The sequence below is a fragment of the Prionailurus viverrinus genome, chromosome D3, assembly GCF_022837055.1.
Source record: "Prionailurus viverrinus isolate Anna chromosome D3, UM_Priviv_1.0, whole genome shotgun sequence".
NCBI lineage: Eukaryota > Metazoa > Chordata > Mammalia > Carnivora > Felidae > Prionailurus > Prionailurus viverrinus.
In genome coordinates this window covers 16150505-16164258 of record NC_062572.1, presented here as the reverse complement: position 1 = coordinate 16164258, position 13754 = coordinate 16150505, and the positions used below count along the sequence as shown (strand labels likewise).

The window sequence follows — 13754 nt, the reverse complement described above, 5'->3', positions numbered from 1 at the left end:
CACAGATTGGACTCTGGCTGCTCCAGCTTTTGGGATCCTCTCCAAGGGTCTGACAACAGTGATGACTCTCAGGAAGGCCCTACAGATGTTACTACAACAGCTGGGATGACTTAGGTTTCAGAAGAAATGCATGTGTGTTCCTAACTTCCTTATTTTCTCCTGAAGACAATTAGCATTGGTCTTCCAGGTCAGAAGGCTCTGGCTTGTTCCTCCACTAATTTGCTGATCAAGAGAGGTGCTAAGGGGGGGGGGGGGGGGGATTTCTCAGAAGCTGGATAAAGATTTGAGTGGTCCATAGACTTGGATCCTCATCAATTCATTCAAACTGTAAACACTGGTGGAGAATCGGGTATTGGGAGAACTGAACACGTTTGGAAATGAAACTGTTCATCTAAAAATAATGGGAGGTGAACCAAATGGCATTTTATTCTTCCCTAAAGTGGCTGTCTCTGACCTCAGCCATGGATGAGATTACTGATGTTCTGGGTTTTTAATACTGGTCTTTGGAATTTGGAATTACCTAATTAAGCGAGTTGAGGGGGCTGGCTTTTTTGCTTTTCCAGCCTCTTAACTTCCTGTTTGTGGCCACATCCCATCCATGTCGTAAAGGTTTTGTGGCTCCCAGTGTGGAAAGAGCCCTAGGATCATCTAGTGCTAGTCCAATCCCTCTCATTTTTCAGGAGAGGAAGTCAAGCTAAGAGAGGCCATGTGATCTGCCCAAGGTCATACAGCTAGTCAGCAACTGAACTGGATCAACATCCCTAATCTCATTAGGGAGGGGACAGTGGGAGAATGGCCAACTTTAATGTGAAGTCAGGGTTTGACCTGGTTTCGGAGTGCTACTGACTTCCCTTACATTATTTACACCCATAAGCAAAGCTGGAGGAAGGAAAGGGCTTTGCCTGGGTCCTTTAATCTCTGGTTTCTGTATTTTGACATACGATTCTAATGACCCATACCATTTTACTTACATGTTAGTAATTTAAAGGCCTTACCTTTGGCTCTATAAATTTCACTTGTACATAGATTTCCGGGAGGAAAAATACATCTTCACTCAAAAGCAATTTGGGTTAAGCTTTAACCATATAACCAGTCCTCACCCGTAACAGGAATGCTAATAAAGCATTGCCTGCCTCAGTCATAGGACACTTCACTTCTACATTTGGCTTTGCCTCTGTGATCTGGGGTCTCCTCTGACCCTGTGATTTCACATCCATGAAATAATTTCCCTTACCTCTAGCTTCTTGGGTATTGAGGATTTCACTTGGGTCTGTGAGCAGTCTTTCGAACCATAGGAGACTTCCTTTGTGTTGCCTTTTAAAGAAAATGGAAGTCTTTTAGATACACAAACTGCTGTAGAGAATGTGGATACCTTGGTCCCATGGAGTGGCTATGCCTGCATCCTTCCACCACAGTGGTGGTCTCTCTTGGGGGGTCTCCTGTGGCCTCTGGGCTGCAGAGAGATCTCACAGGGTTTACTGGTTCCCAATTAGTTTTTACAGTGGATTTTTAAGTTCTTACTGTTTCCCCCTGTGGCCTGGGGCTGATGGCTTCCTCTGAGCTCTGACTCTGACTCAGGCTAGCAGCCAGATTCTCTAATCCCTCTCACAGAAAGGGCAGTGCCCTCCTGGGCCAACTCATGCAGGGCCCCCACCAGCACCCTCCCTCAGTCCCCACCAGGGCATAGGGCCTGTGCTCACAGCTCACCAAGTTTCTTTTCTGGTGCTTGAATAGATCGCTTTTATACTTTTGAGCTTAGGTAAATTTTTTCCATTGTATTTTGAAAGTACTTTATCCAGTTTTGGAAAGAGGATTTTTGCATGTTTCCACAGTCTACTTAAAATCCCTATAGTCCCCAAAATCTAGAGTTCCCACATCACTTGGATTTTCAGGGTGAGACAGCCAGTTACCCAGGTAGGAGTGCTTTCTAGGCCACTCTCCACCTCAAGTAAACCAAATGACCTAGAAGTTCCCTTTTCTCATACATTTATTTAAATACTTCCTGGCACTTGGGAAGGAAAGGCTTATTACAATGTCATCTGTAATCTTCCATCTTGTTTGGCAGAGCAAACAGAGCTCCTTTTAGCTGATGAGAACGCTGATTCCAGAATGTCCTGGCGTCTTCCAAGGGTGTCCAGATCCCAGGCTCCTGTGGTGGTGCTCACTGATAAGCAAGAGGTGGCAAGACCTTTGACCTGGAGATGCCATCAACCTGCCCAAACTGGGAACCTTCACTGTTGCCTCTCCTCAGTCTCCCCTCAAAACTGAGTGGCTCAAAGGAACTCAGTTTTACAGGCTTCTTAACAGCCTTCCAAATTCTGCGTGCAAAACCCGTAGGTCAAGGGAATGGTCCTCAGTCCTGGGGGCAGCCAGAGCCGCCCTGTCACTCACCCCAGAGTACCACGAGGATGGTACCATTTTCAATGAGCGCAAGACGCGACAAAGATTGAAAAGCACCTCACCGAGTAAACCTCGGAAGCGTTCCAGTCTTTTCTCCAAATGAGTAAAATCAAAGCTTCCTCCAAGCCTGCGTCCCGTTATCTTTACAAAGCTTTATTGAAACCTGTACGTCAAGGTGACAATAATTCAGTGTTTGGAAAGCAGTAACAACAAAAAAGGGTATCCCAGACTCAGGTTTACCAAATAAATACTGGCAACGAGGGAGCTTGTTCCTCCGTCTCCCAGCAAGAACACAGGGCAGAACCATAGCTTCTGCTGACTTGAGGACAGGAACCTGCACTAATGGGCACGTCTGCAGCATCTCCCCGGAAACCACGCCGAGTGTGAAGAGGTTTGCTTTGGTCCAAAGAATGTCTTCTCGACATGAATTTAGAAGGCTGCTGTCAAGTTCTAAGTTCCTCCCAGAATAAACGACAGCAACTGCTACAGCCTTCGTCGCTAAGTAAAGACAGAGGTCCTGAGCAAGTTGGCATAGGGTAGGGTGCTCCTCCCAAGTTTTCATGGTAATACTGTCCCCTCATTGCGATTAGAGTAAAAAGCTGGACAACCTTCCAGCTAACAGTGGTCAGTCCATAGGATCATCCAGCTTAATGGAGAAATCCGGCAGCAGTTTTCAAAGTCTGTTCTAAGAACAGATTATTGCTGAATACAGTTCGCATGATCTATATTCTAGTTGGGGTGATTTAAAAATTGCCCTAAGGCCAGAGACTCAGCCACCTCTGGTTTAAAACAAAAATACTTAGTGCACAAAAGCAGAAGAAACAATTGTACAACTTCATCTGGAAATCAGACAGGTTCTAATTTCTACAGAAATTATATCTCCCTGGAGCAGAGAACAGGCGACCATCTATTGCTTTGATTTCAGAGGACAGGTACCTGCTGTTGCCTCCACAGCCAGGCCTCAACAGGGACAAACTGATGGTCTTAAAAATGCCCATATGATTAGAAATTTTGCGTGGCCTCAGACCCTGCCTCTTAGATTTTCCCAGCAGAGTGGCTAGTGTTCATTTCTGGCTGAAGAAGAATCTCCACGACCAGTTCAGAACTGCACCTGTCCTCATGCACTGTGGTGTGGGGGCAGCAGACCCTCTGCTTTCCCTCACTGTCCTTGGCCTCGGTGAGCCCCAAGGCTCACAGCCACAGGGTGCCAAGAGGACTGTTATAGACCGAGGCGCTTTGGGAGCTGCCGTGCCTGGAACAAACCTTCAAGCAGGACTACGGTGGGGATGAAATGTCTTATAAAGAGTGTGAAATGAGAAATTTACAGTCCGTTCCCTCTAGTGGAAAGCATGCACGCGTGGAGCCTGGTGGTGCACACTGTTCCCTGGAGCCCACCGCTGGCTCCCAGCTCTTCATATGGGCTTGTATAGCAAGGTGGTGACATACTTTTTCTTGTACCGGTGGGTCGCGCTGAGCACCATCACTCCATCCTGAGGAAGAGGGTGGAAATGATCAAAGGTGGTACCAAGTCAAGAGCTCAAACTTTAGTGTGTGTGTGTGTGTGTGTGTGTGTGTGTGTGTGTGAAGCATCAAGAGGGCTTAATAAAAACACTCTTGTTCTGCCTTCAGAACCCGAGCCTGTGGATCTGCACCAGGCCCCAGGAGCTGCCCTTTAGATAAGCACTCCAAGTAATTCTATTGCTAGGGGGCCTCACAGCACACTTTGAGAAACACAGCTCTACCAGCAACAGAAGTGTCATTACCTTGATAGAGAGTGCATAAAGGTGGTTCAACATGACGTGGTTGGGCTCGGGGAGCAAAGCTGGATCACACTGTTGGAGAAACAAAAGCAGACATGAGCATTTAGAACTTGGAAATCAAGAAGATTCTCCCTTTATTTCACAGCACCAGGTATCAATGGAAAGGAGGCAGGCTCTCATGCCCCTTTCTGCTTAAGTTGGGTAGTGAAAGACTGATCTGACAGGTGAGGTGAGGGGGTCATGCTTTATGGTCTAAGGGGAGCTCCCTGCATGCCTGTTGGATGCACTGGTGTGTGTCTCCAGTCAGGCTTTACCTTGGCCTCTAGTGGGCCACGGCTATCTTCTTAGTGAAAGAGAAGAAGAGAGAGCCGTCCAATGAATACACTTTTAGAGAGAGTGGGAAGATAAATCTATACTAAACATTCCCGAGCAGTGGGCTGCAAGCTCATGTCTGTAGGATTCAGAAAGCATGAAGAATGAAATGGATAACTGTGGGGGGACGGAGGGGAGGCCACCCGGTGCCTGGGAAACCATGTCCCAGGGCAAACCACAACCGCCGCGGGAGACGCCTGCACACAGATGCTTTTGGCTCTTCAACGTAGCATACGTGTACCCACTTGTATGTGGAGTCCACAAGCAGCATGGCTGCTTTATCACCTCATAAACATGGGACTTTCATGGGGTGGCTTGGACAAAGCACAAGAACACTCAGATTCCCAAGAATTAGGGCTGTGCTGCGCATGTTTAGTGAAACGGAATGGAAACTTAACAAGGTAATAATGGGGTGCTCTTCAGGATCCTGGAGGACACATACTTCTTTTTACGAATAATATCAATTTCCCAGAGAAAATGTGTGTCAGCCAGATCTCCCAAGTTTTAATCCGAGAGCACTGACATTTCTGAAAACAATTTGGTGATTAAGAGTAGATACTGAAGTCTGGGGGCCAGAGGAGGAGTTCCACTAAGTAGCTTACCGACAAGGAATGGTTACAGATTTCTCATCATGTTTCACAAGGAACGGGGCTTAGCTTGAGGCAAGAGTGAAGCACTAGGCAAACAAGTTCAGAAAGGCTTTGTGCAACGGGAGAGCAGCACCCACACTCTGGAACATCTCACCGGTAGCCCGTTCCCACACCAGAGGGGGACCCTGGCAGTTAACACCAACGGGCAACACTGAAACCTTTTTCCCAACCGCTTCTGAGAGGCAGTTGGAAAGGGGAGCAGCACAACAGGACGGTGGAGGATGGTCTGGACAGACGCCTGTGTACTCACAGAAATCCCCGTGTCCTTGTTCAGGATGACCTGGAGCAGATGTGGAGGGAGAATGGGTGGTGCCTTAAACCGTTCTTCTGGTTTTGAGACATAGGGTTCCTGATGGTAGGGTCCTGGTGGGGAGCTGGACAGCTCTGTCGGGAGACGGTGACAGGACATTTACTTTGAAAATTATGAGGTCTAGGAGCAGTCTCACTGAATTTATGGCACCGTTCAGTTTTCCTCGTCCCCTCAACACAGATTTATATTCCCTTGAAGAATATATATAGGCCCCAAGGGTGAAGAGTAGAGGCAATGAGAAAACTCTTCTGGAATTTGGGTGACTGGCATAAAATTCAGCATGAACTCAGATGCCCTGGCAGCAGATAGCGGTGGTGGCAAAGCTGGTGATTCTGGGTCAGACTAACAAGGAAGCTGCTCTCAGTAACCTAACCTGACATGCCCTGCAGAACAATGCTGCTCGCCTTGGGCTGGGCTGGCAAATACCGCAAAGACGCTCAGGGCTTCAAGCGAGGCTTAAGCAGCTAAGCCCAAGGTCTGAGCACCACCAGCCAGAATAAAATGGAAGATAGAGCAGCCTGTTTATAGACACAGTGGTGAAAACAAGTTATATGAGGCACTGGCACATTTCAAAACGAAAACCAAAAATAAAAAATTGATAAATCTAATCTCTACAGGCTCCTTGACTCCACCACTCTCAGGTTCCTTTCAAACGCTTGCTTGTCTTGATTATACAGATATTAAGAAGCTTCTGGAGGGGTGCCTGGGTGGCTCAGTCGGTTAAGCATCCAACTTCGGCTCAGGTCATGATCTCACGGTCCGTGAGTTCGAGCCCCGCGTCGGGCTCTGTGCTGACAGCTCAGAGCCTGGAGCCTACTTCAGATTCTGTGTCTCCCTCTCTCTCTGACCCTCCCCCATTCACGCTCTCTCTCTGTCTCAAAAATAAATAAACATTAAAAACAAAAATTTTTTTTAAAAAAAGAAGCTTCTGGAAGTGCAGCATTTCATAAGGTCAGAGGTAGCTCACTTAGTGATGTCTGGCCAGCTGGAAAGGACTGAGCTGTTGTCAAAGGACACGTAGGATGGGTCCTGGCCGCCCAATCCTTGGGCGGAAGATTAAACCTGATGTGCCCCCGCTCTGCCAATTCCCTCAACATCACTTTCTAGGGTACAGGCTCACTTCGTATGCCCCAACCATATGACAGCAGGAAATGGAGAAAAACAAGCGTAGAAAACTGAGCCAATAGGAGTAAATACATATTTTAAGAAAATGAGTATCTAAATATGAGGTCTATGGAGAGCCTGATGTTGGTTTACCAACAGTTAGGGGCCAGTTTTCTTTCCCCAGGTGGTCTATGCTGCAGAAACTTGACTAAAAAGCTTTGGTATGTGGCCTAAAGTTACATTTATCAGTAAGTGGGGGATACTTGGGCATTTTCTCCATCCTCCTATTCCCACCTATCTGACAAAGAAATAAATGGCTTCTCTACAAGATTTGTTAGCTATCCAGAAAGAAGAACACTATTTTGGGATTTCCAACTCCTGCTCAACAAGCTGGCTTTTCAGCCACAGCAAGCCCGCCATGGTCAATTTACCACTGTGGTTTCTGAGCTGCTAAGAGTAAGAGATCATGGGGGCAGAAGCTCCAGGCCCAGCCAGCTGACAATGAAGAATCATCCTGCAAACTGCACGGAACCTGTCTTCTTAGACTATCAGGTCCCATCCTGGACAATCTTTTCACTGCCTCCCACAGGGGTCCAAGGAATTGTTTACACTCCTGCAAAAAGGGGCAGTGGAGTTGGCACTGATGCCTTAGATTACAAAACATCACTGCCCCTGAATTGTATGTATTACGTTGCTTCCTGTGGGTTTGGATGAAAAGCAATTAATTGAAAGCTTGAGGCCTGGCTGACTCTTGCAAAGTTCTTTAAGGATGGTACCGAGCAGGTTGTGCAGTTAGCCGGTTTCCTGTGGTTAGCCTCTTTCTCCCCACAAAGGGATTCTGGCAAGGTGCTAATATGCCATATAACTGACGGCCCAGATCACTGAAGTGTCCATTTATCACCTGTCAGGCTGAGACTCTCCTGACAGGGTCGTCAGTAGGCAGGGAGCTGGCAGGCTCCCCCCGAGCTGGCTCATCACTGACCCAGTGCAACTTCCCAGGGCCTCTTGGCCCTGCCCCTGGCACGAGATCAAGCTCTGGTTCTGCTTCCACCATCTGCTCTCTGTGGCTAAGCAGGCCTACTGAATACTGGAGATGACAAAAAAAATGCCTTACAGCTCCCTTGGGGCTAGATTTCAACAACCTGACCTGACAGAGTTAGGAATCACTTTTGTGGCTCTTTAGGGAGCTACAAACATCCACATGACAGGGCAGCTCAAGAGTGAGAGGCAAGAGAAACAGGACTATTTCTAGACTGCACAGCCCCACCTGCACACACGTGGTATAAAGTAACTGTGTTCATACCAGACACATCGGAGCACTTTTGGGAATCCACCATTAAAGCATCAAATACTTCAAAGTCAGTTTTCTTCACTTGAATGATGTTGTTAACTGTGCCAAGCTGGCTGGTTACTATTGGCTGGGAAGAGACAGACAGGCAGAAATCATAACGTGGAAGGTCTCTGGAGTTATTCTTTAGAGGATTTAGAATTCCTGGCTGGAAGGTCTCATCTCCTGGCTGGCCAACCTGCTCATCTCCATCAAGTTTGCCCATAAGTCTGACAATTAACACTGCCATCTAGCTAAGCCACACACAGAGACTTTTACCAGCAGGATGAGGAGACCTGGCAACAATTGGTAGAGGAAAGTGAGCTGTTAGGATTGTGAAGGCAGTCAGAGGACCAAGGGCAGGAGGAAGAGTACCTCAGAAGGGTCATGTGTCCACTGACCATCCACAAAGAACTTGTACTGATGCTCTCCTTCAGGCAGGTCCAGGATGGCTACAAAGTTATTGTGGCTGCAACGAAAAAGGAAGCAGAGGATTTCAGCTGGGTGAGCTGCCCACTTAAGCTTACTTACAAAACTGGCCATGGGACGAAACCAAACCTTTGTGTGTAAAGAGTTTAGCTGCAAAAGAATAAGCATTTTTAACCACTGTAGGCAATTCAGTATAATGACCTCAATCTAGAAAAGCCGTAAGAAAGCAGCATTGCAAGAGGTTTCCTTAAGGACTCACTTTGGTCAAATGCCAGGAATCCACATTCCTACCATCAAAAGGTCAACAAACAGGCATTCGTCCTTTTCAACTTGCCCGCAAAATACCACTTGGCATCTGGGAGGCCAAAGAGGACAGCAACTCAAGATAAACTGCACGCTGCCGAGTTTTACTGTCAGTCTGCCTTGGGCAGGAGACGGGATCAGTTTCCCAAGAACCACAAACAGGTCTCTAAAGAAGCTTGCTTAACGTCTAAAACAAGGTTCCAGGAATGCTTTTTGCTTGAAATGACTCTAACTGTGCTGAGTGTCCCTCTCCTATACCCACATTACCAGTGGAAAAGCAGGCGGCCTGTGACCGTGATCAGGCCACACCCAGCAGGGCACAATTTCTCCTTTTGTTTCATCAAGAGTACTCACTAGTGAAGATGGTTTTTCACTGACTATTTGAGACAGAAGTCAGTGCTAGGATTCCTGATCAAGGGTTTTACCATGGTCTTGCTAATGATGCCTAAATAACAGGTACCTTCCAAACAAAGGCAATACAAAGAGTGTCAAAGTTTAGAAGGAACTTCAGAGATTTTCTGTCTAATGTTCCCTTCTTATAGTCAGGAACACTGAGGCTCAGGTGTTACCAACAGGTTAGCTTAGTCAACATGGACCCAAATTCTGGGCTTGAAGATTCCCAGCCCAGTGCTCTCTCTCCACTGCACTAGAAATAGATTTCTCATTCTGAGGAAGAAGTCTTGCCTAAGCAAACCTATCCGAAGTCAAAGATGTCTGTGAGATACTCATAACTGAGAAGTGTTTTCTCCTAAGTGTGCTCTAAACCTAGAGTCTAACTGGGTATGAGATTTGAACCCTGTGAATCATTAAGCAAGATTATTTTCCATTCAGCATCCATTTTATAAAAACATCCTTTTCTATTCCTCTGTAGAAACCAGTTAAAAACCAGAGTATCTATCCCTGGATTAAGACAAATATGTGAATATTGCCCAGGCAATTACCTTCTCGTGAGGGGAAGTTTACTCCAGTTGTTGAAGGACCCGGATAAGTAAACTTCCTTTCCGCCTCCTGTCCATCGAAATACTGTTGGCCGAGCCTGGGCAGGGGCTTTATCATTCACTTCCAGATCATGCTGCCAAGCCAGGAATTCTTCCTTCTCTGGAGCCTAGAAAGGGAACAGTTTACTCAGGGACAGGAAGCCATCAGTGGGCTCCCTGCAACACACAGTTACCCTGTCTAGTCTTCTAAAAAAGAGGCAGTGATGACTACTTAGGTTCATTTTAAAACTCATTAACTAACAGCTCTGCCTTGGTTTCCCCACTGCAAGATTAAAATAACAAAAACAACTATTTCTTAAGGTTGTTGTGAAAGACTGAGACAGTCCGTGTAAAATGCTCTGCATTAATGTCTGACATGTAGTAAGTACTTAATAATTACAAGCTGTTAATATTGTTTTTAAAGAGATCTACATCAAAATTTTAGGAGAAACTATAGAACTCACTTGGAAGCGGGTACAATGAATTCAAGACTAGCTTGACAAATGTCATTTTCTTCCCTGAATTAACAAGATTCGAAGTATGTGAAAATTTATTAGAGACAATTCCAGAGCTGTCAACTTGAAGCTCACAAATCCAGATTCTAAGGGAAAAAATATTCACAAAGTGCTATCCAGGCACCGGGGAGAAAAAGGTAAGACAAAGACTGACCCTCCTTACGGCAAACAATAACTTCAGGCACGGGAAGTAATGTATAACTGAGGTATTCCAAAATAAGGGAGAAATAAACACAGCCAACTCTGGTTGAAATATATGTGGTTTTAGATCCTTTTACACATTTCCTAGTCAGAAGCCAAAGACATTAAAAGAGCAGGAGTTCCAGGCTGAGAGAGACCTTTAAAGGTGTCACTGAGCAGGGGCACCTGGGTGGCTCAGTTGGTTGAGCGTCCAACTTTGGCTCAGGCTCTACGATCTCATGGTTTGTGGGTTCAAGCCCTGTGTTGGGCTCTGTGCTGACAGCTCGGAGCCTGCTTAGGATTCTCACTCTCTCCTCTCTCAGTCCCTCCTCGACTTGCGCTTTCTCTCAAAATAAATAATTAAAAAAAAAAAAAAAGCGCCATAATTTCTTTAAAAAAAAAAAAAAAGGTGCCATTGAGCAAGTTTCTAATATCTTCATTTCGAATACTGACTGGAGCTTATCTTAAATAAGCCTGCATTCTGTAAGATTTAACAAGATCTAAAGATTAAAGAATAACAGACTGGAAAATCACTTGCCAATGAGGAAGTGATAACCATGGCCAAAATGGTGAACTAGTGTACTAAAATAATCCATGACATTTTTAGGGGTCTAGGGCATTCAATTCAGTGTCTCTGCTACATCATCTCAGTAACGTTTCAGAAAATGATAATGGACACTATTTAAAATCATTCTCCACAGATCCTCTGTATGCTAAATATTTCTTATAGGAGCTTTGCAGCAGCAGCAGAACAACAAGTTACTCCTTGAAGAAAGGAGTTTGGTTCTTGTGGTGTCTTAAACAGCCGTCCTTGGGCCGCGATGATTTCTGGGGGAAGGGATGTCAAGTCTTTGGAGAACCAGGATTTCAAAGTTCACTTTGCACACAGCTCCTCGGGAATGCACAATTTCAGAAAGCAAGTGCAAATCACAGGACTTAACGCCCAGGAAGAGCAGGCTCTTTCGAGTTGGACTCAAAGTCAAGATCCAAGTGAGGATTTAAAATAATGTGATCACCTAGCCCAACATCTGAGAAAAAAATATGAGTAAAGGTGGAATGAGTCGCCAGGCAACTAGCCCAATGGGCAATGATGATGAATACGCAACTGGATACTAACAGAGAGCATGCTGGGCCTGGGGAGACCCCATTTTTCCCAAGCCTGCTCTGTTGCCCTGTCCTTAAGGGATCCGTTCTTCCTTTTTTAGGCTATACCACATACTTTTCAGCTGCCAGAACCACTAAGTGTCCTTGGACTGGGCCCTGCAGCTGGAAACACCACACCCCATCAGGCAGTTTGCAGGAATATGGCTGAACCAGGAGTCAAAGCTCATCTTTAAAGTTTTGATGAATGAAAGCAGACTACAGTTAGGATGTCCAAATGTGGTCTGCAAAAATGTCTGCTTTGGGGCGCCTGGGTGGCTCAGTCAGTTGAGCGTCCGACTTCGGCTCAGGTCATGATTCACAGTTCGTGGGTTCGAGCCCACATCAGGCTCTGTGCTGACAGCTCAAAGCCTGGAGCCTGCTTCGGATTCTGTCTCCCTCTCTCTGCTACTCCCCCACTCACTCTCTCTCTCTCTCTCTCTCTCTCTCTCTCTCAAAAATAAACATTAAAAAATGTTTTTAAAAATGTCTGCTTTGGTCTGTTTAAAATATGTCATATTTTTACACGAGAGGAGAGAGAAGGTTGAGTAGCAGCTGGCTGCCCCCTTTTCAGACTGACACTTCACTCACCTACTGACCTCCAGAAGTCCAATTCCTTTTCTGAGTCTGCTCTAAAGAAGCCGGGGGAACCACAAGTTCAGGGAGAACTAAACGCGTCTGGCAACTGCAGTCAGCTGGGTAACTCTGTTTTCAGCTTGCACGTGTGCGCTGGGTTCTCTCCAAAATCGACAATAAACTGCAAAACCAGCTCCGACAAAAAGGGCCCGTCTCCGTAAAGGTGAGGAAAGATCTCTCAAGGCTGTGAAACCAATTATACCTAAGGGGAAAGCAGCGACCGGGGCTCACCTGCTGCTAGCTCAACGATCTTAATTAATTAAGAATTTGAAACGCTGTCCCAGAGCTGCTTTCTCCTTAATGATGTTAAACGAAGTTAGTTCCTCCTCCCTCGGGGTGACTTTCTCTTCGGTAATTAGACACAGGTTCCTGGACTGCGAAGAGGGCTCTTACAGGGCCATCTGGCTTTTAAGTGAATAGAATTAAGTATCTCCTCCCTCCCGCTTACGAAGTTTCTGAGAGGACGTGGCGGGGAATCTAATAGGGGGTTTCTCCCCTCAACATTAATCAAGGGGAGCCGGATTCCCCCACCCCCTCACCTTGATTTCCTCGGGGTGGAAGAGGTCGGCGTCCTCGGGGCTGTCCATCAGGATCTTGGGCCTGTCCCCGTCCTTGGCGCCCCCGGAGCTGTCCCTCCGCGGCGTCTTGTGGCCGCCCTGCCGCTCCAGCGCGGCCCGCTCGCTGCTCGTGTTGCCCATGGCGGGGGTCTGCGGGGACACGGGGAAGCCGGACGGGGCCTCACTCCAGGGAAGGGGCAGGAGACTCCCGCAACTAACCGGTCACAAGGACCCTGGGGAAACAGTCGGAGCCCCGAGTACCACACCGCTCGGGAGAGGGCTCCGGGCCGGTAACCGGTTTGAGGCGTGCGGACGGACTGGCCGTTTCACAAGCCCGCGTTACTCAGGAAGCCCGAAAATAAGCTCGACACTTTCCCAACAACTCCCCCACCTCCTGGTAACTTCCGCTTCCGGCGCGTCTGAGAGTCGGTCGCGATAGGGGGTGGGGGCGGGAGCAGCGGGCGAAGCGCCTTAGGCTAACTCGACCTCACTTCCACTTCCGGTCTGGATCTGCGCGGCAGCCACACCCAAAGGAGGCTCCAGGGGCCTCGGGGCGCGCAGTCGCAGTGAGCTGCTGCGGCCGGAGTCAGGACGAGACTGCGGAAGGCCGGCAGGGGGCGTGCCAGCGCGAGGGCGGTCTGGGCCGCTTTCCCTGCTCTGGAATGAGTGATGCCATTAGCTATTTTAGATACCTTTACCCACTTCCTGTTGATCCTGCACTCTACAGCCAAAGAGATCATTTAAAGTGTTAATCTAATTAAGAGACTCATACTATTAAAGCTGGTTAATGCTCTAGCTCACACGCTTTTTGTGTGCCTTAGAAGCACTGCCTGAATAAAATGCAGATTCCCCGGTCCTATTCCCTGGAAATTATGATTCCGAAGTAGGCTCTGGAGTAGAGTCTGCATTTTAATATGAACGCCAGGTGATTTTGATGCAAGTAGTCTTGCAGGTGTTTGAGAAAATGACAGACCATAAGATCGCAGGAAATTTCTCAAGACTAGTAGGTTTGGGCGTTATAAAATGCCAGTTACTAGTGTATTTTTTAAAAAATTGCACAGCCTTTTGATAGATAATTTTGTAAGATATTTTAT

The 13754-nt window shown here is 47.0% G+C and overlaps 1 protein-coding gene across 1 annotated transcript; it reads right to left on the bottom strand.

The window, feature by feature from the left end:
* Positions 1-2532: 2532 nt before the first annotated feature.
* Positions 2533-13081, bottom strand: PRKAB1 (protein kinase AMP-activated non-catalytic subunit beta 1). Its single transcript, XM_047826644.1, has 7 exons — positions 12643-13081; positions 9597-9760; positions 8299-8392; positions 7900-8014; positions 5433-5566; positions 4164-4232; positions 2533-3890 (listed from the first exon to the last, which is right to left on the bottom strand). Exons 1-7 carry the CDS (start codon positions 12799-12801, stop codon positions 3813-3815), a joined length of 813 nt encoding a protein of 270 aa, XP_047682600.1. The 5' UTR covers positions 12802-13081; the 3' UTR covers positions 2533-3812.
* Between the last annotated feature and the right edge of the window lie 673 nt (positions 13082-13754).